At 41.0% G+C, this 25,108-nt stretch overlaps 1 protein-coding gene across 1 annotated transcript in view; it reads right to left on the bottom strand.

The window, feature by feature from the left end:
• The window catches only part of LOC308516496 (uncharacterized protein), a 225,838-nt gene that overhangs the window by 174,627 nt on the left and 26,103 nt on the right, over positions 1-25,108 (bottom strand). Inside the window, exons 2-5 of the mRNA XM_081087474.1 lie at positions 13,649-13,819; positions 8,740-8,845; positions 6,228-6,319; positions 4,557-4,579 (exon numbers count right to left, since the gene is read on the bottom strand). Of these exons, the coding sequence (XP_080943600.1) occupies positions 4,557-4,579; positions 6,228-6,319; positions 8,740-8,845; positions 13,649-13,711 (284 nt within the window). The 5' untranslated portion in view covers positions 13,712-13,819. The remainder of the gene's footprint in view (positions 1-4,556; positions 4,580-6,227; positions 6,320-8,739; positions 8,846-13,648; positions 13,820-25,108) is intronic.

Raw genomic sequence — 25,108 nt, 5'->3', positions numbered from 1 at the left:
CCTGAAAGTACCTTCAGGTATTTCTTGCATTCAGGATATAGTTAGTGGTCAGTATTTATTACATTAAGTAATATTCTTCTCTGTGGGATCATTTTAGGGCAATCTTAAAGTATTTATTTCCAGAGAAGCAACTGCAGATTATATCACAATAGATCAATGCAAGAAAATAGACTTTGTCCCTTGACTTAACCACATATGGAGTCAGATTTCAGACGCCAAATGAAACAGTTCATAGTTCATATCCAATGGCATGATGTAGTTAAGCACTGTATTCTTGGATACTGTGAACTTCATCTCAATACATCTTCTTCAAACACCGGCTGTGTGCCAAACATTTGCTTCATCTCTGAAACTCAAAGATTGATCAACCAGTCCCTGACCTCGAGCTATACTTCTCAAGAAAGGAGACAGTACATCCACCTGTGATGTTTCACCAGTGTCATAGAAACAAACATGAAATGTCAAGAGACCAAAAGAGGTAGGCAGTTTGATTCTTAATCAGGTAGATCTGTGAAGGCGTTGTGTAAATGAGAACACTTAATCTTGGCTTTGAATTGTGACTAAATATTCAGCAGAAGTCAGAGACATCCTAGGCCAGTGGTAGGCAAATTGCAGCTCGTGAGCCACATGTGGCTCTTTGGCCCCTTGAGTGTGGCTCTTCCACAAAATACCACGTGCGGGCGCACACAAGCAGTGCGATTGAAACTTTGTGGCCCATGCGCAGAAGTCAGTATTTTGTGGAAGAGCCACACTCAAGGGGCCAAAGAGCTGCAAGTGGCTCGCGAGCCGCAGTTTGCCAACCACTGTACTAGGCAACAGGAACAAAATGAAAAATTAGACAGAAGCTAGACAATATTGTTCACATCTGGGAACTGGTGAGATCTTGTGCAGCAAATGAAGAGGAGAGCCTTCTATAAGGATAGGTAGTTCGGAGACTGAGCTGGACTGGGAGGGGTCTTTACCCAGAGCTACAAAATGCCTAGTCAAAAGATGAAGCTAGGTCCTGTAGCAGATGCTGTTGGGGCCCTAGCTATGTCCCTTCATCACATATCATTTCTGTACAGGCCAGTCCCACATCCAGCTACAACTAGTATCACCTATGACTCTAGCTGCAGTAGCCCACTCTGCCAGCACGCTAGGCAACCCAGAGCACTAGAGAATTGATGTCTCCTCTCCGCAGCTCCCAGGAAATGATTCATAGTGGATAAATACTCCTTTTCACTTATCTCAGGTAGGGAAACCCTGAGCCATGTCTTCCCAGCAGGATCAGACTCTGGTTGCCCACATCTTTAACTTGTTTGATAATGATTTTCTATCAGCTTCTTTTCTACCCTGCCTTACTTCCCCACTCCCTTACTCAGGTTTTCTAAGATCATCCTCAAAATTCACCATCTACACCTGACTTAGTCTCAGGGTCTGCTTCTGAGGGCAGGCCAAACCAAGACATTATCAGGAAAGTATTATTAATGACAAACTAAGTCATTATCAGGAAAATAAAGCTAATGACCAGCTTTGATGCTCAGGACAATGCTATAAAGAGGAAACATGGATAATAGCAAATAGGAAATTGAGAGAAGGGCTAGGAAGGCAATAGGTAGGGGCATAGCAGGGCAAGACGTTTGGAACTAAGGCTATGGAAATGAGAGTTTGATGTGGCAATTACCTGATTCAAGGACAAGCCTAATGGATTAATGGGCACTAATCATTTTGATTTTTGGCCCTCTTTGAGAAATTGATGAAAGCTTTGGACTTTCTATCCAGGAAAAAAAAAAAGTGTATACAAACAATTCTGCTTGAAACTTCAAGGGATTCCCCAACCCCAGATTAAGAACCCTGATTAAAGGCTGTATGTGAGCTGGACTGTGAGGGTCTTGATTGCCTGCAGAGAGCTTTAGCATTTCCTCCATGGGCAATGGGAAGCCAGCAGAGATTTTTACTATAGGAGTTCCCAAGTGATTACAGTTTTCCATCCTAAATGGAACTCATGAAATCTGGATGTTTTTAACAGATTGAAAGAGAGATTGGGGGAAAGAGTGCATAGATAATTGAGCTCCTTGTTGGCCAAAAACATTTTCTACCAGATGCACTGTAGGGCTTTAAAGGCTACTCACTGCAGGAACCAGATGCACCTCCGTGGATGCCATGGGGAGTCGCTTCCACAACCCAGTGTTTCGGCCACAACAACTCCAGGAACAGGATACATACTGAAGGGAGCTGGAGGCAAACTCAGGGCAGACACAACTGTCTGTATGGAAACCTATAAGAAGTCTGAGGTGAAAAGGTCCCTGTTGCAGAATGGACAGAGGGAGGCGGAAAGGGAGAGGCTGGAGAGAGAAGCTGAGAATAATAGAATCCATTTGGAAGGATAAACCGAGCTGGAAGGGCAAAGCATAGAAAACGTGAAAAAGAACCTGAAGGGAATATAATTGTAGGAAATAAAGGCTAATTTGAGTACAAATGAGAAAGGTATAGAGATAGAAAAAAAGATAGTAGCTGGACTTGTAGGATCTAGAATACTAATGGGGAAAAGGAAAAGTTAAATTATTTGCTTCTCTTTTCTATAAATGAATTTAAGGAATGGCTATCATTTTTTTTAGAATCTACTATATGGGAAAACTACAGTCAACATCATTACATATAATAATCCTATGAGTCAGGTGTTGTCCCCATGTCACAGGTGGGTAAACTGAGACAGGGAAGAAACTTGCACAAGGCCACCAAATGAGTGCTGGTAAAGCCTGCCTTTGAACCCAGGCCTGTCTGACTTGAAGTCACAGACTCTATTTCCTGTTGCCTTTATCCCAGAGCTCATATTTGGAGACCAAACACAACTAACAAAAGCAAATTACATGACTTAGGCACCAAATCAAACATGAAGAATTGGCCATATCAGGATTTTTGTGGACTGTGCTGATAGGGTGGGAGGAGGTGGCTATGGCTGGTCACCAGGATCATTGGCATGATGACTTCTGAACCTTCTTCCACTCTCCACCCCACCTTGACCGGTAAAGTCCGTCTGCTTAGCCAGGTCAGAACCTGAGGGAAAAGGCAAGCCTTGGTTTGCTAGAGGCAGGATCTCAGACTGGGTCATTCAGACTGACACCTTCAAGTTTCTGGAGGGGCTCATGGCCTGGTATGGCAGAAAGAGCATGGTGCTGAGCCAGTAATGAAGGTGCAAATCCTGCTCAGCCACCCATTACCTCAATAACACACTGAGTCTTTCACAGCTTCAGTTTCTTCACTGGTAATAACCAAACCACCTGTTTTTTCAGGGTCAATGTGATGATGACACAAAATAATAGATGCACTATGACTAGCACAGTGTCTGTCAAACAGTGTCCCAAACACCAGCAATTTTGCATTCTAACATCCTTCCTTTCCTCTCTTTTTCTACTTGAATCCCTTAACCCACTACCAAGGCCTGTTAGCACCCTGGGTATAGCGCTTTTCACCTCAATATACATATATTTGGTGTCTAGTATAATTACAAAATACTTTTTGCTTGGAATTGTGCAATTTAAAAAGCTCTTCCACTTCTGTCACAGCATCTATTTTCATCATGGGCCTAGAAAGTGAGCAAATAGGAATCATTACCCCTTTGTTACTATGTTAGAAAGAGGCTCAGAGAGAAGGTGTGATGTACCCTAGTCACACAGCCAGTAGCAGAGCAAGTACAGACAGGCCGGCTTAAAGCAACAGAGCCAAGCAATATATAGGTGCTGACGCAGTCTGCTCTAGCTGTTATAACAAAATATCACAGAGTGTGTGGCTTCAACAATAGGAATTTACTTGGCACAGTTCTGGAGGGTGAGAAGTCCAAGATCATGGTGCTGACCAATTTGGCTTCTAGTGAGGGCTCTCTTCCTGGCTTGTAGACAGCCACCTTCTCACTGTGTCCTCACATGACAGAGAGGAGGGGGGCTATCTGATGTCTCTCTTCTTATAAAGACACTAGAGGCCCGGCACACGAAATTCCTGCATGGGTATTGTCAGTAGGCCTGGCCTGCAATCAGGGCCATTTTCCCCAGCTGCCTGCAGATGGCCCCACTCCCCACTGCCACCCACTCCCAGTTCCCTGTTCACCATTGGGCAATCAGAGGATACCAGCCGGGGGGAAGGACCAAGAGGTGGCCATTCCCACCCACTCATCAGTCCTGCCCCCACTGCAGATCACCTTCTGTGTGGGGGGCAACCAGTGGGGCGAGGGCCTTGGCCTGGCACCCACATCCCCATCACCCACCCCCAGTTCCCCATTTGCCATCAGGTGATAGGAGCCTGACGGCTGGGTAAAGAAACTGAGAGGTGGTCAGTGTGCCTCATAGTGACTGGTCAAGCAGTCATTCTGGTCATTCCGCTGTTAGGGTCAATTTGCATATTACCCTTTTATTATATAGAACTAATCCTATCGGATCAGGACCCACCCTCATGACCTTATTTAACCTTACTCTATCTCCAAATACAGTCACATTGGGGAGTGGGGCTTCAATATACTAGTATGAATTGTGGTGGGACACAAACATATAGTCCATAGCAGGTGCCTTGGACAACTTACTTACCTTCTTTGGGCTCTTTTCTTTATCTAAAAAAAAAAAAAAAAAAATGTAGTATGTTCTTGGACATGGCTGTGTCCAAGACCCCTTCTGGCTCAGATTTTCAAGAATTGTACTCTAGCTCTTTTCATAGACACAACACAGCTGCCATGGTTCAAAGAACCCACAAGCAGAAAAATGTCATGTGGCAAAGAAACAGGGGCATATCTTCTTATATGTCTCTCTATCAGTGAAGAACTTTTCCCCAAAAGCCCTCAGAAGACTTTTCCTCTCAGCCATTGGCCATTACTATGTAATATGCCCTTCCTAAACCAACAACTGGAAGAAGAACAGAGCTGCAATGAACGGGGGTGGGTGCTTCTGATTCACAGGGAAAAAGGAGAAAGTGGCTGAACAAATCAGATTCTTGCAACAAGGAGGAGGGGAGTGGCTATTAGGCAGCGACCAACAGCACCTATAGCACACAGTGCACCACTTTATGGATATAAAAGCAAACAGATAAGACAGGCTCCTAAGGCAGCCTGTGTAATCATGTGCTGAAAATAGAAAGTCATAGTATTTAAAAGGCAGAGTTTCAGGTGGGGTTTGAGGCAGAAATGTGATTGCTTTGGGGTGAAGCAGTGATATTTACAGACTCTTGTGTGCCCCTGGCATCAGCTGACTCCAGCAGGATACTGCTAGCCCCTTGCATCCATGTCCAAACCAGGGCTCAGGGCCTGGGCGACAAGCTACCCTCAGGGAACTTGGGACCCAAAAGGGACAAGCAAAGGTCAACTTCTAAGGATGAGGCTAGAATAAGGATTTTCATGTGCTGTGATTCAAGGGGTGTCAGCTTCATATTCAGGTGGCCTTGAATTAAATCCAAGCTCTATTTTTTAGGGAAATTCTGTAAATTCTTCAGATCTTGGTTTCCTTAACTGTAAAATAGGGATACTGATTTGGCTGGTAAGGATTAGCAATAATTGTGTGTAAAGAATTAACAGTGTCTGACAGATAGTGGCCACGCAATAAATAGTATTACCATCACTAGAAGAAAATGAAAGTGAGAATGGATCAGGTGAGAGGGATGAACAAATCCTGTGAATCAGAAATTCAAACAAAGCTCAAATTTTAAGTTAAATACGATTTTCAAAGTACAATCAACAAAACCATTTTATCACCCATTGTCTAATTGGATCCTCACAATTAAGGTATTATCAGGGCTCGCCCACTTTACAGATCAAAAAAACTGAGATTCAGCAAGGCTTAGACATAGTTTGTTCACCTTCGATACTATGACAGATTAAAGTAGCTAGGAATTCATTTTCCCAGGGAATTCAGGCTTCAAGAGAGACTTGTCTGCAGGTCCAAAAGTCAGAAACAGTGGGCTCTAAGATAACCCATTACTGAGTCACTAGCTAGAAGTTTCCTTGAAGGTCTCCTGTGGAGAACAGTGTTTCTTAAACTTTATGAGGCATCAGACTCTCTTGGAGGGTTTGTTAGACCACAGATTGTTAGGCAGGACTCCCAGAGTATTCAATTCGGTATGTCTAGGGTGGGGCCTCATCATGTGATTTTTAATGAGTTTCCCATGATGCTACTGCTGCTTTGGGATCACACCTGGGAAACCATTGGCTCAGAAACTGGGTCCCAGAATGCAGATCAGGGCTCTCAAATTTCAATGTATCGAAGAATCACCTGGGCAGCCTTATGGAAACACAGCCCCAACCGTCTTCCACAATGCAGGTTTCGGATGCAAAGAGGTGACTCTGCTGTAGGACTCACCTGCCCTATTGGAAAAAAGTTGATTAGTCAATTCTCTCAAGTTCTTTTTGACACCCAACCCTAATTATGTGTATTTATTTACATGTAAATTATTTACATATACTACTGTACTAATAATACATTATTTATCCTATTTGCTATTTAGAAATGTTTTAATTTTATAAAAATATACATAAATGTTAAATCTTCTTCACATACCCCAAAGGATTGCCTTACACCCACACTTTAGGGACCATCCAAGTCACCAAGTACTATTCAAAGATTATTCCACAAATTAGCAGCATCATGGGATCTTGTTAGAGGTATAAGTTCCCGGCCCCACCCCAGACCTACTGAATAATAATCTCTGGGACTGGGGCAATCAGTGTTTTAATAAGTTCCCCATGTGACTATTGACTAAGTTTGAGAACCACTGATGGCTAAATACATAGATGATGCAGAGTGGTCTTGGTGCTAAGATGAAGACCAATGGGACAGAGGCACAATTACCAGACACAGCTGGGGCAAGTTCTTGAACTCTGGATTCCCCACCGGAGTTTATGTTTTTAGTAAATAACTTTGAGCCAACAATAATCACATTGTTATTCAGAAATCAAGTGTTTTTATGATGCTGTTTCCTTGTCACGACTTTGTCAAAAAAATTATTGATTTCTGTGTAATTCAAGAAAATGTTCCCACTCAGAACTCAACCTTCTCAGATTGCCTAGGGCAGTGGTCGGCAACTGCAGCTCGCAAGCCACATGTGGCTCTTTGGCCTCTTGAGTGTGGCTCTTCCACAAAATACTGACTTCTGCGCATGGGCCACGAAGTTTCAATTGCACTGTACGTGCGTGCCCGCACGTGGTATTTTGTGGAAGAGCCACACTCAAGGGGCCAAAGAGCCGCATGTGGCTCGTGAGCCGCAGTTTGCCAACCACTGGCCTAGGGCTATGGGTTTTCCCAGGATGCAGGACTTCCTGTACTTAAACCAGGAAAGTCCTGGGAAAATCAAGACAAGTTGGTCACCTCTCTTGGGCTCTATTGTGACAATGTTTGATATTTTTAAAAAATCAACTCATTTTCTCTACTCCTACCAATTACACAACCTCTACAAAAGAGCCCTAGACTTAAAGATCTGCTCTGGCTCTCATAGCAGTGTGATATGCAGCAAGTCAGTTAATCTGTGAACCTCCGTTCATCATCTGCAAAATGGGACCAAACACCCTTGCCTCCCACACCTCACAGGACAATAGTCAAGGTCAAGAGAGTTGGTGTTACAAAGGCAACTTATGCATTACAAAGTAGTCTAGGAATAGAAGGGATGGCCATTTGACATCCTGGAAAGAGTGCAGGCTTTTGGAGAGGCAGACCCTCATGCAACCCTAGAACCACATCAGCACATTATTTTATCTCTCTAAGATGATTCTCAACTGTAAAATGGGGATTCAAATTACCTTCCTCATAGAATATTGAGAAGATTAAACGAGATGGTGGTCGCTAAGCGCCTGGCATATTTGGAACTCCAAAGTATTGGTTCCCTTCCCTGTGATTATACGACATTCAAAGACTTAATGATAGTTTTTTTGCAGCTAATGCAATGAATAGCATCATTATGCTTGCTTCCTGAAGTGAAAAGCCACATAACACTCCTCCCTGCTCCCAGGGCCCCTTTGATGTGGCAGGGGGTGGGAAAGGATGTTACTTCCACTTGGTATAACCAAGCCAGAAAGGTTGTCCAGTTCCTACCCACAGAGGAATGCAATGAGCGACTGCTTAGAGAGGCCTGGGGCTGAAATGCACAGTGACCTTTGCATCTGGGAATGCCAAATTTGAAGCTTCTACACAAATTTAATTATCCCTTCAGTAAATCATACCTAATCTGAATAGATTTTTTTTTCAAATCATCTCAAAAATTGCAAAAATATATCTAAAAATAAAAAAAGTATAAGTCCAGTCTGTCCTCACAGGGGGGAAATAAGTGCCTTGAGTTGAATGTCTCTTTCAGGCAGGGATTTTGTAACATTTCATTTTTGGAGGATTTCATCCACTCACCAAGCATTTAACTGAGCCAGATAGCCCATGTTTTGAGCATCTACTTTGTGCCAGGCTTGGCACATAATAAAATGAATAGTTTCTGCTTGGCAAGAAGCTCACAGATACAAATAAACACAGAGTTACAATCCACGGGTGAAAAAAAAAAAGTATTACTAGAGGTAGGTCTGAGGGATTGTGATGGTAAAAAGGAGGTTTAGAAATCCTACCTAGGAAAGTGCTGGAAATGGGCCGCACTCTGTAAATTAAGTGTGTACATGGGATTGATGGGAATTACCCACTACCGCTATCCATTGTCTTCACCTTGGCACATGGTCTCTCCTAGGGACGGTGAGAGTAAATTGTGGCCAGTGGGATCTGAGCATAAGTGATGTGTGTAATGTCCAGGCTCTACCTTTAAAGGGAAAGGCATGTTTGCCTCTTCCCCTCTCCCTCTTCATTCTGGATGGAATCCCGGCATGGTAGTAAGCAATCTTGGACCATGTGGTTGAGAGCATCACCTAGGGATGTTAGGGCAACAAGAGAGAAGAAGTCTGGGTCCTTCCTTCGTGACTTCATAAAGCAGAATCACACTAGGAACAGGACATGTATAGGGTAGGGAATTGAAGGTTTATCTCACATATGCCTCTATTAAGTGGGGTCTCTATTACATGCAGCCTTTTACACCTGCCTATAGTACAAGTTTTTTGTTTGGATGAATTCTGTATATTTCAATTGACAAACACTAGCTGCTATAGAATGATGAATTATAATCAGAAGCCCAGTGAGCACTTCTTTCAGTCCTCCAGAATCATATATGTCACTCAGAAATCTGCAAAGTGTCTATCCAGGAAGGCCAGAGTTCAACTCTTCCTGGCTCCCAGATTCTACTGTTCTTTTCTCCCCCATCAGGAGCTGCTTGAGTCTCAAGTCCAAACCCCAGAGCCACCTGAGGTAGGATAGTTTGAGTGGCTCCAGAGCCACCTCCTTTGTATTAGCTTCAATTCTTTCTTGCCCATAGTTTGACTGGGATGTTTTCTTTTAGGTCTATTGCTTGTTTTCTGCCTCATATAGAGTTCCTGAATTCCTGTTCCAAGTCTAAAGTCTAGGACCCCAGGAGCAGCAAGGACTCAATTAATTTATATTTTCATCTCTAGCAAGGACAGGACCTAGCATAGCACAAACACTTGTTGAATATTAAATAGAAAAAAGTGAGTGATATGACATATTCCACCATTGCCTTTTTAGGAGCATTTCCTATTTTTCCAAGCCTCCCCCAAAGACTAGATGAATTTCAAGGAATTCTATTGACTGGCCTGCACCCTTCTGGGTGCCCTTCTGCAACTCCACTAGACTCCCAGGCTGGCACATCTAAGTTACACATGTTGGAATAGCCCACTTTCTTGTTCTGAGTTTCATCTGCAGGCTTTTTCACCTTTCCTTCCGGGCAAAAAGGTGCCTACTGGCTTGCCTGGGCTAGTATTCAAAGCCCAAAGCTGGGAATGAGGAAGTTGGCCAAGGCCATGGAGCACAGAGGAAAGGAGAATCAGAATCTTTATCCTGAGTGAGGGTGGGCCTTGAATTGAGGTATGGTCAAATTATTAAGCACAAGGTAATGGCCAGAGATCAAATGTGAACTCTGAACTATCAAATTTACTCCAAGAGACTAGGCAAAACAGAGATAGAGGCCAGGAAGGTGAGGAGCAAGAGATATTTTGCTCATACTATGACTTGAAGTCATATTCTTTGATGATTCTAACTGTTTGTCATGAAGAACTTTTCCTCACATTTCATTTCAGGTCCTCCAAAACACAGATTCCAAGATGGAATTAGAAGTGCAAGTGATTTATTGAGAACAATGCCTGTACAAGTTAAAGGGGGAAGAAGCAGTAGGCAATGCTGCAATGCAAATTTGATACCTGTGAATGGAGAAGGGGAGTCAGAGCCTCGGACTATGGCTCAACTCTGAAAAAACCTCCACTAAGACAATGGGAGCTTCATTGCAAAGATAGAGGATTCCTGGGTTGGGCATAAATGGCATCTGGCTTCATCCCTGACCTTTCTTTACAGTTCTCAAACTGACTTAGAGAAAATCCAGACTGGAAGTAGACTTAGAGATAATTTGGGCAACATTGTTCAAAAGAACTTTCTACAAAGATGAAAATCTTTCATATCTTCCTCCCTGTCCAGTATGGTAGCCACTAAACACATGTAGCTATGGACCACATGAAATGTGACTACTGTGACTGAAGATCTGAATTTTTTACTTAAGTTTTTAAAATCATATGTGGCTACCATATTAGACAGCACAGATTTACAGTCCAAGTTTTTTAAGTGAAGAAACAGAGGCAAAATGAAATGCCCAAACATATATAAGAAGTTAAGGGTAGACATAAGACTTGAACCAGTCTTTTTTTAAGTACAGCCTTCTCTAAATCAACCACTTCTGCAGCACAACGTAGAACATAGTACATCTGTTTAGAAGCTGGGCTTTTGTTTACAGTTGTTTCAAATATTTAAGGGGTCATAGACTCTGATCTTCCCTAAAGAACTTAGAAGCTAATTTCATGCCCAAAGATGTCTCTTTCTTTGTGACCAATCTCTAGTCCTTCATCCTTGCTCTTGTCTTTGTATTTAAGCATGGCTCCTCTAATCTTTGCTGCTTAAGAAGTTTTCTGCTCTCCTCCACTTCCAAACTCAGGTGCTCCACTATTATTGCTTAGACCTCACCATGTGCCCCCAATACTGTACCCAAGCAGCATGCTGCCCTTGGGAGTTAAAAATTCCTCTGCCTTTCCATGATTGCTGCCTTCGTGTTAATCCAGCTAAAGCTCCCGCCAAACCCAGGATCTTGGATTCCCTCTTGGGCCTTTTCCTCCTCCCTGCCATCACCTGCAGCCCAGATGGAAAGACCACAAATCCCCAGGAATGCATTCCAAGCAGAGGACATGCGATTGCTCTAAGGCTTCCCATTCATTCCAAGACCTGGAATCTGTCTGCCTCCAAAAGCACATATTTCCTTTGGGCCCAAGATGGGAGAGCAGTATTCCTACATCATCTGAAATACAGAGGCCATCACTGTAGCTAGACATCTCACAACAAAATAAGACTTTTAGAGCTCCCCTCAATCTTTCCCATCCTTCTCAAACGAACTCCCGTTCTTTCTGAATAAGTTATCATCACTTGTAAAACCCAAACAAACGTTTCTCTTATGAGCGCTTTCTCCTCCTTTACCTTGGATTGCTTCAGCTCCAAACACTTATTACAGACAGAACTCTCAGTTCTTTGTTTTCTGTAATAGTATCTTCTGACTTTTTAAATACTTACTACTCTTTATCTAAAAAATGAGTCACAGAATTGGTAAGTAAGGCAATCAGGCAGTAGAAAACAGAAAGGATGAGTTGGTCTGAGAAGTTTAGGGCTTCCTTTCAAAATGGAAAATATGTACTTTATTATGGCGTAAGCTCATTTATCATGGAGCTTAGCAGATGCTATGCTGGGCTGACTCACATAGGTTTATTATCTATATTAACCCAGGTAATGTGACAAATGACAAGATTTAATAATCTTCCATATTTTTATGCCTGTGTTATACCAGCGACTGTGCTAGGAGAAGCTCTGTTTTAGAAAGCTCCATAATACATAAAAAATCATCAGAGGCAGGAATTTATTTGGTTTGTAATTCTGTGCCTTTCGGACACTGGGTGTGATTCTATAGGACCATGTTCTTGGGACAGATAACATTGTGTATGGAATGACACTGTAAGTTAAATCATTCAAACCTGGACCATCTTGTAAGAGAAAGGCAACAAGATCAATAATTATGCTGGGGCCGAAGCCGGTTTGGCTCAGTGGATAGAGCGTCGGCCTGCGGACGGAAAGGTCCCAGGTTCGATTCCGGTCAAGGGCATGTACCTGGGTTGCGGGCACATCCCCAGTGGGAGATGTGCAGGAGGCAGCTGATCGATGTTTCTCTCTCATCGATGTTTCTAACTCTCTATCTCTCTCCCTTCCTCTCTGTAAAAAATCAATAAAATATATTTTAAAAAATAATAATAATTATGCTGGGATTAGGAAATACATAAGGATCATTGCTGCAAACCAGCATGTGATCATTCTTCCTTGTTAAAGCCCTTGCCCATCTTATCCCCCAGTGGTCAGAGAACTGTAGAGAGGTGGAGATAGGAACACTTAGTCACCACTAAGTGCTGAGTGCTGAAGGCTGGCCATGGACAGCATCCTTTAGGGCCACTGCTAAGGAAATGGGATGCAAGGAGATGAAAGAGTAAGTCAAGCCAAGGACCTTGAGAAAACATGGGATATGAATGCTAAGTCTGGAGGGGCCAGAGGAAATCATTCAGAAAAGTCTAGTCACATTGAAGGGCATGCAAGTATGCATCTAAGTCATGGCTTCAGTCACGTGCTTGCTTGTGAGGACAGTGTGGGCATAAGTTTGGGAGACTCTAAAAGCTGCCAGAAATCTCCTGGCTGTCTAAATGTCCCTGCTAATATTTCCAGAAGTGTTTAGTTCTAGAATGAGGCAGCCTGCATTATAAATACAATAGGCATCTAGAAGTAAAGGCCCTTAACCTTTACTGTACACAGAGGGTGCCAGAGGTTAGACATCATTTACCCGGGAATGTAAAAGGCAAATAGCCATAGCAAATATGAGACCACTTTTTATTTTTCTAGTCTCACTGAATAAGTCTCTTGAGATTCTGTTGGTGTTAATATCGATGGCCCTATTGTAAGGGCAGGTGACTGGGAACATTCTAAGCTATATAAGTTAGTAAATAATGCCAATGCATCTTCAACACACCAGATTTCTGTCTCAGGCTGCCTGTACACATGTGGAAAATGAAAATTTTTTTTAAACATTTAAATATTGACTTCAGAAAGGTACCTAGAAGAGAATAGAACATAGATTATAGGCTTATTCCCACAGATGTTCTTTCTGTGGTGCAGTGTATTGTATTAGATATTTAAGAAGGAAGACTACTATAGAAAATAGAGCCATACCCTTACATGACATTTAAGCTATAAAGAGTAAGGAAATGGAAGCCCAGAGACATACCTAACACCACAGAGCTAGATAATATCGGAGTAAAAATTAAAGTTTAGTTCCACTGATTTACACATAGAGACTTACTGGCAGGCAATCAGGTATGATAGACATGAAGCTTTGTTATCAGTTAGTGGAACCCTATCTTGATTCCACTTTTTCCAACTCTAGGACTTCAACTAAGGTCCTTTATAATGAGTATTTTAATATCTATTTCATAACATGGTTATCAATACAAAATGAGATTATATTGATAATTTACCAAGTATCTTGCGTAGGATTGAGTAGCTTCTTTCCCTATTGCTGTGGCTGAGACAATTCCCATCTATTGATTGTTAGGGTCGATTCAAATTATGCAGATCTCCTCCATCCATGGCCCATACACAGGAGAATATACAATAGAATTCTCAAACACTTTTGACATCAGAATTACCTGATCAAGAGAATGAGAATACAAGTCACAAATTGGGAGAACTTTTTGCAAAAGACACATCTGATAAAGGAATAATTCAAAATATATAATGAACCTTAAAACTTAACAATAATAAAACAAACAACCTAATTTAAAAACCGTCCAAAGACCTTAACAGACACCTCATCACGGAACACATAGAGATGGCAAATAAGTATATGAAAAGATGTTTCACATCATGTCATCAAATAAATACAAATTAAAACAACAATGAGATGCCACTACACACCTACTAGAATGACCAAGGTCTGAAACAATGACAACACCAAATGCTGATGAAGATTTGGAGCAATGAGAACACTCAGTAATTGCCAGCAGAAATGCAAAATGGCATGGACACTTTGGAAGTCAGTTTGGTGGTTGCTAACTAAATATACTCTTACCATACTCACATTCCTTGGCATTTATTCAAAGGAGTTGAAACTTATGTCTACACAAAAACCTGTACATAAATGTTTATAGCAGTTGTATTTATGATTGCCAAAACCTGGATTTTGTAAGATATCCTTCAATTGGTGAATAAATAAATAAATTGTGCTTCATCCAGACAATGGAATTTTAGTCAGTGTTAAAAGAAATGTGCTTTCAAGCTATGAAAAGACGGAAGAATCTTAAGTGCATATTATTAAATAAAAGAAATCAAAAAGGCCACATATTGTATGATTTCAACTATATGGCATTCTGGAAAAGACAAAACTATGGAGACAGTAAAAGAGCAGTGATTGCCAGGGGTTGTGGGGAGGGAGAGATGAATAGTGAAGCACAGAGGATTTTTACGGCAGTGAAAATACTCTGGGTGATACCATAATGATGAATACATGTCATTATATATTCATCTACACCCATAGAATGTACAATACCAAGAGTGAACCATAATGTAAATGATGGACTTTGGGTGATTATGATGTGTTGATGTAGCTTCAACAATTGTAACACATGTACCTCTCTGGTGGGGAATGTTTATAATGAGGGAGGCTATGCATAGTAGGGAGCCAACGTTATATGATAAATCTCTGTACCTTCATCTCAGTTTTGCTGTAAACCTAAAACTGCTCTAAAAAAATGAAGTCTTAATGAAAAAATTAAACCCACATGAAGCATTCATCAGATTCAGTAGGACTGGAGTGAAGCTCAGGAATCTGTATTTTAATATGCATTCCTTTCTCACTTTCACTCTCACCCTCTCACTCCTAGACTCAAATGCAACTAGACTACAAGCCACACTTAGAGAAACTTTAATAGAAATCATTTTGATGCACTTTAAGTTAAAAATAAAGAAAATGCAAACTAAAAAGGTATGAGTTCCTCACCCCAAGAGACACTAATTCAGTAAGGTGGGTTTCACTTCTGTATTTTAATAAGTTCACTGGTGATTCTGATACTTAACTAGATTTGGGAACCACTGCTTTTCCTATGTTGCAGGACTATGGTCCCACCCACTCTGATTTCAATGGCTAATTTACATATCAAATCTTTCAAATACGTTCTGCATTGGACTTACTGTCCTACAAAAGTGTAAGGATTTTGCTATCATTCCAATCAGAGATTTTCATGCATAAGGCATGGCTTGCTCATAAGTGTCCATAATGACTGTTTTCCACAGCCAGTGGGATTTGAGGCTGGTCTTCATTTTTGTTTGTTTTAAAATAAACATGCATAGGTGACAGAAAAATTCTTAAATTCAAATACATTAATTTCCTTATAGAGAAAGGTGAAAAGAAAGAGGCACAATGGGGCTCACAGATTATAACTTGGTTTTAGAGATAATAAGAAATAGTGGAATGGACAATCCTATATAATAAAACCCTAATATGCAAATCGACCAAATAGTAGAATGACTGGTCACTATGATGTGCACTGACCACCAGGGGGCAGACACTCAACACAGGAGCTGCCCCCTGGTGGTCAGTGCACTCCCACAGGGAGAGTGCTGCTCAGCCAGAAGCCGGCCTCACAGCTGGCAAGTGCAGTGGTGGTGGCGGGAGCCTCTCCTGCCTCCAAGGCAGTGCTAAGGATCCCTCAGGGGATATCCCCTAAGGGGTCCCGGACTGCAAGAGGGCACAGGCCAGGCTGAGGGCACCCCCCCCCCAAGTGCACAAATGTCATGCACCAGGCCTCTAGTCTTTAAATAAGAATAATGGCTATTTTGTCCATTTCATGCTCAGACCATTAAATGTAGCTCACCTTTCCAGATACTAAAATGAAGTAGATTCATGAAGGCCAACAAAGAATTCAATGTCTGTTCCATGTAAATGTTTGTGATAACCCTTCACATATTCACAACCTGCTGGTCTTCTTTGCTCTCTACAGTTTTCCCAATCTTGAAATCATATTCTAGTTTCCAAGTATACATAGAGTTCTTTCAATTATTACACCCAAACTTCTTGCTCAAATTTAACCTACATATGATAAAGTACAAGATTTTCAGCTTTGAGTGAGAAACTTCTTCCTGCAGCACCAAGCCTACCACTCAGGTCAGCTCTATTCCTTCAGGCTAAGAGAGGTATTTAAACTTAATGGCATTCCAATAAAATGCATAGACCACAAAAGCTTCTGCTGAGCAGAGAAGCAGCAGTGTACTCTAGAAACACGCTGAAACTCATCAGCACTGCACACATTCTGGATCAGATCGCTAATTCCCATTGTTGAAAACAAACAAATTCATCTTCCTACATTTGGATATTAAATGTTCAGAAACTTTCATATTTGTATTGAACAAGAATCCCAAAATATTGATTTCAACTCTGCTTTTAAGGAATGCCTGGAGAAATAGGAGGAAAAATCAATTTGCTGAAGATCACCAAACCTGTGAAATTTCTGTCTCTGAAACACACTCCTGCTCTATCTGTTGGGTTCTCCATTGAAGAAAGATGACCATTTCCAAGGACAGTTTGATTTTATTTATTCATAGTATGTGCTTCATGGTTTTTCTATTAATATTTACTAACCTTCAATGATCTCCATTTACAAGAAGCTATATTGCCAAAGGGTTCTATCATTAGAAAGTCATTTGCTTGACTTATGCTTTTTTTATTAGGTTATTTTTATAAATTCTTAAAAGAAATCATTGTAATTATTTATAAATGCTCATTAGTAATTCAACACTTACTATGTACCTTATATAACAGACATGATTTTCCTCCAATGTATTTCTCATTCCCTTATAAAGCACTTTGCCCCGGAAATCACGTCCTCTGACAGCCTTCACAATGAAGGCAAAACATGAAAGACCCACTCAGGAAAGACTAACTGACCTACAGAAACATGGATCTTTTGTCAACTCGAAGCAAATGCTCTTGAAACCTTAGCAAGTCCATAGTGTTAAAAGCCAAGATTTGTGAGAAGGAAAAAAAACTGAATTATAATAGTGCCCTTTACACATAATAAAATCAAGGCTGACTTAGACTATAGAAAATATTGTTTGTTCATTTTTATGATAATAACACCCCTTATTGATTGCTTTTATAACAGGTACTCTTTTGCATTTACTAACTCCTTTCAATCTTATAATAGTCCTCATTTCATTTGTTCACCAGGGTGCCCAAGGTCCTAGAATATAGCCTGGTCATAAAACTATATATTATTGTCCACCTTTTGCAGATAAGGAAACAGAGGCAGAGAGCAGTTAATGATCTTTTCCAAAATTTTATAGTCAGTAGTGAGAACCAGGATTCATATTAAAGAAGGAGTCCTATAAATATCAAATGAATTTCTCAAAGTTATTAGAGGCAAAACCCCTCTAGGAATCAGAGGAAAGGAACGCTTTATTAAGCATTGACTCTGCCAAGCATTCTGACATTTTATCTGTATCATCTCAATTAATCACGCACTAACAATTCAACTTTAATATTATGGTTCCAATTTTACAGATTAGAGAACAGGCCCAGGAAGATGAAGTAACAAAACAAGGTAATTGTAGAATCAAGACTCAAACTCAGATCTGCCTGTTTACAAATCCCTTGCAAAGTCTTTGCTCTTGCCTGCACTCCTGCCCTCCACAAGATAATGTTTATTTAAAGCAGTTTCTTCTTTGATATCTTAGAAAATCTCTCCCTCTTTCTTTCCCATACGCATTTCTTTTCTCTCACTCAGGCATGAATACTTCACAATAAAATTCAGCAATTTCTCCTTTGCTTCTACTCAAGGTTAAGAGAAGGATGCCTTCTCTACCAGCACCTCGCTATGAAAAAAAAAAAAATAGGAAAATGGGAAATCCTCTCAGTGCTACAAGATTATGGATGCATTCATTTCATGTGCATTCTTCAAAAATTTCAAGGAAGCTGAAATCTAATTTAATCTATTACATGATTGTACTAAATTACTTAACCACATCAAAGCACCAATGGCCCCACACTCTAGGAAGGGGACATTGTAAAATGGTTTTCAAATATATAATGCAGTCTCTCAGGTGCTCAAGACAGGGACGCCCATCTCTGAATATAAAGCTTCCCTTACACTTCTGAGATCAAAACAACAGAGCCATTATTTGAGAGGCTGGATGAGATACCAGAGCCATTTTTTATTAGTTTCAGTCATTAAAGAGAATTTAGTAGTCTGGCTATTTATGCATGTTTTTCTTACTTTAAAATAAAGCAATTTAATGGAATAAGAGGGAAAAAGAGTTTGAAGATCAAGATTATGGGTAAATTTCCCACTAATTACATTGTTTTCTGCTTTTAGAAAAGAAAACCCAAACCAGTTTTCCCATCCCCTTCCTCACATCTCATGGTAACATTTTAAGAAGGCAAAAAGGAATGTGAAGCATATTGGACTTCACTAAGGGTGAGGAAAGTTGCTATTCCATCACCACTACTATAAGTACTAGTGAAAATGTCCTTGTGTGAATCTATCCTCTGAAATGTTGAATGCATTTTCCAATAGCAATATTATAACAAAAGTTGGATTCCTAGGAGGACCCTGGAAAGCCAAGTCAAGCCATGATGGTGATGTAGAACAGTGCTTCAACATTGAGACAAGATCCTGAGAATCTCAGAAACATCAAAAATACATCTCTTCACCTGCTCTCTCCTGGCAATAACTACTTTGAAAGCCATATAGTAGTGGGAATTAAGACTTTATATGAAGAAAAGAATATCTGAGAAGTCAGTGTGGTTTGATAGTTAGCATAGGCACTAGGTCCAGATTACCTAGGCTTGACTCCTGTCTCTAAACACTACTTAGATCTAAACATTGAACAAGGTACTCCTTTATTCTGTACCTCAATTTCCACACCTATAAAATGTGAATTTAAGTAGTATTCTTATTGTGGTTGTGATTAAATAAGTTATTACTTCAAAATACATACAAAAGTTTCAGATACATATTAAGTACTCAGTAAATGTCAACTATTATTGATAAGGTGCTACACATTTTAGCTCATTTAATCTTTGATATGACTCTTCAAGATAAATATATTTATCATTCATCTTATATATATAAAGAAACTGAAGCCTATAAAAGTTAAGCAACTTGGTCAGGGAAACAATTATAAAAGACTAGAGGCCCAGTACACAAGATTTGTGCACTGGAGGGTGTCCCTCAGCCCAGCCTGCACCCTCTCACAGTCTGGGACCCCTCGGGGGATGTCTGCCTGCTGTCAGTCAGACATCCCTCTCATAGTCCAAGGCTCTTGCAGTCTGGGATCCCTTGCTCCTTACCACCTACCTGCAGCAGAGGCGGAAGAGGCTCCCACTACTGCTGCTTCACTCCCCAGCTTCTGGTGCTCCCCCACTGGGGGTGCACTGACAACCAGGGGCAGCTCCTGCATTGAGTGTCTGCCCTTTTGTGGTCAGTGCACATCATAGCTACCGGTCATTCCACCATTCAGTTGATTTGCATATTAGACTTTTATTATATAGGATAATTTTAAAAAGCTAGAGCCTGATTCCTAATCCAGTTTTGATTCCATATTTCATGCTCTGGAATATATGCCATGAGGCATTGTCTGGGAAACCAATTTTTAAAAAGCCATATTTATTTTGCCACTTTTACCAAAAGCAAGTGCACTGCAGGCAATGGTCAATAGGAAAAAAAATTAAACTATAAAGAAATATTTGGAAAAAAGGGAAAGATGGCATCTGGCAGGATGGAGGTAAGGGAGAGGATGTGAGTGAGGAGGGGATGAAAAGAGAGTGTGTGGATGTGTGTGGTGTGTGTTTGAGTGAGTGAGGGACAGTTAAATCCAGCAGGAGTACAGAGGGCTGGCAGACCAGGCACTCTTGCACAGGGACTACCACTGCTGTAGGTACTTGCCAGACTGCGGGACTCCAACACAGAGCCCATGCCATCTTGAAGGGGAAAATGGCCTCTTCTAGGAACTCATCAGCACCACCACCCAGACAGGCCTTGGACACTGCCTGTGACCTGGCAGCCACTCCAGCCAAAATCCTGCTGCCCCACCCACAGACCTGTGGACCCTTGGAACTCCACCTCCAAAGGTGCTCTGCTCCTGCAGCCGTAAGTTCAACTCCCCCGATCCCTAGTGGCAGACCTCCAGACACTACAGCCATACATTTCCAGTACGCAGGCTTCCTAGGCACACCACTCAACAGGCAGCTTTTGGATGCCGCTGTGAGCCCCCGTTGGGAACGATTTTGTACAGACAAGGGTGCGCTGCCCCACAGTAGAAATTCTGAATTCCCTCTTCCTGAATAACTGCCCACAGACACCTCAGCTGCACAACTTCAGCACCAGGGCCCTTCAGAGTACATCAGAGTTCCGTGCTGGCAAACATACTGCCACAGTCACAGCACTCAGGCCCCCTGAGCCTATTGATCCACAGGGAGTTCTTGGGAGACGCTGTGAGCCCCCACTGGATGTGATCTTGGACAAACAGGGATGAACTCCCCCGGCAATAGAAATTCTGAATTCACTCATCCTGGATACCTGCCCACAGACACTTTGATTGCACAGCTTCAGTGCCAGGGCCCTTCAGAGTGCATCAGTGTACCGTGCTGGCAAATGCACTGCGGGTGCCCCTGTGAGCCACCACTGGGAGCACATGTGTATCCAAACATGGACGCAGCAGCAAAAACTGAGTCTTCCCACCCCACAGCTACAAAACTCTGGAGTCTACAGTTTTGAGCTTTTTAAGTGTGCAGGCCTTCCAAGCCCACCACTCCACAGGCAGCTCTTGGGCGCTGCTGTAAGCCACCGATGGGTGTGCACTTACACAAACAGGGACGCACTGCTGGGCTGTAGAAACTCTGAATTCCCTCTTCGGAGATACCTGCCCACAGACACCTCAATCGCGTAGCTTCAGTAACAGGCCTTTCAGAGTGTGTCAGTACACCCAGCTGGCAAACGCACCACGGGTGCCCATGTGTGCTGCTACTAGGGGCATATGTATCCAACAGAAGCAGCAATGAAAGCTGAGTCTGCCCACCCCACAGCTACAGAACTCTAGACACCACAGTCATGCCTTCCCAAAGTGCAGGCCTCCTGAGCCCCACCACCCCAACAGACAGCTCCTGGGTGCTACTGTGAGTCCCCACTGGGCATGCGTGATTTCAACCAAGGGTGCAAGACAGCAAAAATTGGGACACCTCCCTCCATGGCTGCTGACTTCTAGACACTGCAGTTTCCCCTTTACAGCTCACAGGCCTACATCAAGAGAACCCGAATAGCTCAAGTAGGGAGCTACACTAGATTACCAAGCCCAGGAAACCTGAGAGATCATACCAGTAACACCATCCCCAAAAGAACCTGGGTAGCAAAATAATTAGATCTACAATTAAAACATTACAGCAAAACATGGGAAGACAAAAAAGCAACCCCCAAAGGTAAGAAAAAGAGAAATCACCAGAAAGGAAGTGAAATGAAATTGAGGCAAGTAACATGTCAGAGAAAGAATTCAGAGTAATGTTTATAAGGATGCTCAAACAGCTTGATGACAAATATACACAACTCAATGTCAAATATACACAACTCAAAGAGAATTATAAGGAGATGAATGAGAATGTCACCAACATGAAAAGGAACCAAGAGAAAATGAAGAACGACATCTCTGCAATAAAGAATACAATGGAAGGCTTAAACAGTAGACTATAAGAGGCTGAGGACTGCATCAGCGAATTAGAAGACAAGGTAGGAAAAAACATACAAAAACAGCAGCAACTGGAAAGAAAATTTAGAAAGCAAGAGAGCCTAAAGGAGCCTAAGGGAGCTTTGGGACAACACAAAATGAAACAACATTTGCATATTAGGGGTACCAGAAGGAAAGGAAGAGAAGCAAGGAATAGAAAACCTGTTTGAAGAAAACGTCCCTGATATTGGCAAGAAAAAAAAAACTACACAAGTTCCAGAAGCACATAGAGTCCCAAACAAGATGAACCCCAAAAGACCGACACCAAGACACATCATAATTAAATTGGCAAACACCAACGACAAAGTAAGAATCTTAAAGGCTGCCAGAGAGAGACAGAAAGTTACCTACAAGGGATCTCCTATTAGAATATCAACTGATTTCTCAACAGAAACACACCAGGCTAGAAGGGAAGGTAATGAAATATATAAAGTGATGAAAAGCAAGGGACTGAACCCAAGAATACTATACCCAGCAAGGCTATCATTTAAAATTGAAGGTGGAATCAGAAGCTTCACAGACAAAAAAAAAAAAGGGCTAAGAGAATTTATTACCACCAACCCAGCAATGCAAGAGATGCTAATGGACTGCATAAAAAGAAGAAACAGAAAGGCAAGAAGAAACACAAACATTAAGAATAAAAGTGATGACAAACAAGTACTTATCAATAATAGCATGAAACGTAAATGGATTAAATGCTCCAGTCAAAAGACATAGGATAGCTGAATGGATAAGAAAACATGACCCATATACTTGCTGTCTGTAAGAGACCCACCTCAGAACAAAGGATTCACACAGACTGAGAGTAAAAGAATGGAAAAAAACTTTTTTCAGGCAAATGGAAATGAGAAAAAAGCTGGGGTTGCGTTACTTATATCTGACAAAATAGACCTCAAAGTAAAGGCCATAACAAGAGATAAGGAAGGCCACTACATAATACTAAAGGGAGCAATTTAACAAGAAGATATAACTCTGGTAAACATATATGCACCCAATACAGGAGGACCCAAATTCATAAAACAACTTCTGGAAGATATCAAGAGAGAGATTGATAGCAATACAGTCATAGTAAGGAATTGTAATATCCCACTGACACCACTGGATAAATCCTCTAAACAAAAAATCAGCAAAGAAACAGCAATCCTAAGTGACTCACTAGATTAGATGGACTTATTTGACATCTTCGGAATATTTCACCCCAAAGTTACAGAATATACATTCTTCTCCAGTGCACATGGGACATTTTCAAAGATAGACCACATGTTAAGATGAAATCAACTACAATGAAAAAAATCAAACATTTGGAGGCTAACTAGCATGCTATTAAACAATGATTGGGTTACCAAAGAGATCAAAGAAGAAATAAAAAGCATCCTGGAAACAAATGACAATGAAAACACAACAATCCAAAATCTATGGAACACAATGAAAGCAGTCCTGAGAGGGAAGTTCATAGCTCTACAGGCCTACCTCAAAAAAAAAACAAGAAAAACTGGTAATAAATTATCTAACCTTGCAACTTAAAGAATTAGAAAGAGAGCAACAAGAAAAGCCCACAGTATCCAGAAGGAAGGAAATAACAAAGATCAGAGCAGAAATAAATGACATAGAGAACAAAAAACAACACAAAAGATCAATGAAACCAAAAGCTAATTCTTTGAAAGGATTAACAAGATTGATGAACCTCTAGCCCGTCTTGCCAAGAAATAAAAAGAAAGGACACAAATAAACAAAATCATAAATGAAAGAGGTGAAGTAACAACTGACTCCACTGATATACAAAGGATTGTAAAAAAATACTATGAACAAATCTACTCCAACAAACTGGACAACCTCAATGATATGGGCACATTCCTAGAAAAATACAACCTTCCAAAACTCAATCATGAATAATCAAAAAACCTGAATAGGCCACTAACTACTGATAAAATTGAAACAGTAATCAAAAAGTTTCCAGCAAACAAAAGCCCTGGACCAGATAGCTTCACAGGGGAGTTTTACTGAACATTCAAAGAACTAAAACCAAACCTTCTCAGACTATTCCAAAAAATTCAAGAGGAAGGCACACTTCCAAGCTCTTTCTACGAAGCCAGCATTACCCTAATCCCAAAACCAGATAAAGACACAACAAACAAAGAGAATTACAGGCCAATATCCCTGATGAACATAGATGCTAAAATCCTCAACAAAATTCTAGCAAACCAGATCCAGCATTACATTAGAAAGATCATACACCATAACGAAGTGGGATTTATTCCAGGGATGCAAGGCTGGTACAATATCCGCAAATCAATAAATGTGATACATCATATAAACAAACTGAGAGACAAAAATCACATACTCATATCAATTGATGCAGAAAAGGCATGTGTCAAAGTCCAACATCCTTATCTGATAAAAAAACGCTCAGCAAAGTGGGAATAGAAGGATCATACCTCAATATAAATAAAGCCTTATATGACAAACCTACAGCCAACATCATAATCAATGGGCAAAAACTAAACCATTTCCCTTAAGAACAGGAACAGGACAGAGATGCCCGTTTTCACTACTCCTGTTCAACATACTACTGGAAGTGCTAGCCAAAGTGATCAGACAAGAAGAAGAAATAAAATTGGAAAAGAAGAAGTAAAATTGTCATTATTTGCAGATGACATGATACTATACATAGAAAACCCTAAAGACTCCATCAAAAAATTATTAGACTTAATAAATGAATTCGGCAATGTAGCAGGATACAAAATCAATGCCAAGAAATCTATGGCATTTTTATACACCAATAGTGAACTTATAGAAAGAGAGACTAAAAAACAATCCCATTTACCATTGCACACAAAAAAATTAAGATACCTAGGAATAAACTTAACTAAGGAGGTAAAAGACCTCTACTCAGAAAACGATAGGACATTGAAAAAAAGAGACAGAGGAAGACATAAACAGATGGAAGAACATACCATGTTCATGGATTGGTAGAATCAACATCATTAAAATGCCCATATTACCCAAAGCAATCTATAGATTCAATGCACTCCCCCATTAAAATACCAACAGCATATTTCACAGGTCTAGAAAGAACTCTCCAAAAATTCATCTAGAATAAAAAAAAAAAAGACCCCGAATAGCTGCAGTGACCCTGAGAAAGAAGAACAAAGTAGGAGAGATCTCAA

Source organism: Myotis nattereri (assembly GCF_964212035.1).
Source record: "Myotis nattereri genome assembly, chromosome: 3".
Taxonomy (NCBI): Eukaryota; Metazoa; Chordata; class Mammalia; order Chiroptera; family Vespertilionidae; genus Myotis; species Myotis nattereri.
The sequence above is the reverse complement of the archived record's forward strand: the minus strand, read 5'-3'. Positions and strand labels throughout refer to the sequence as shown.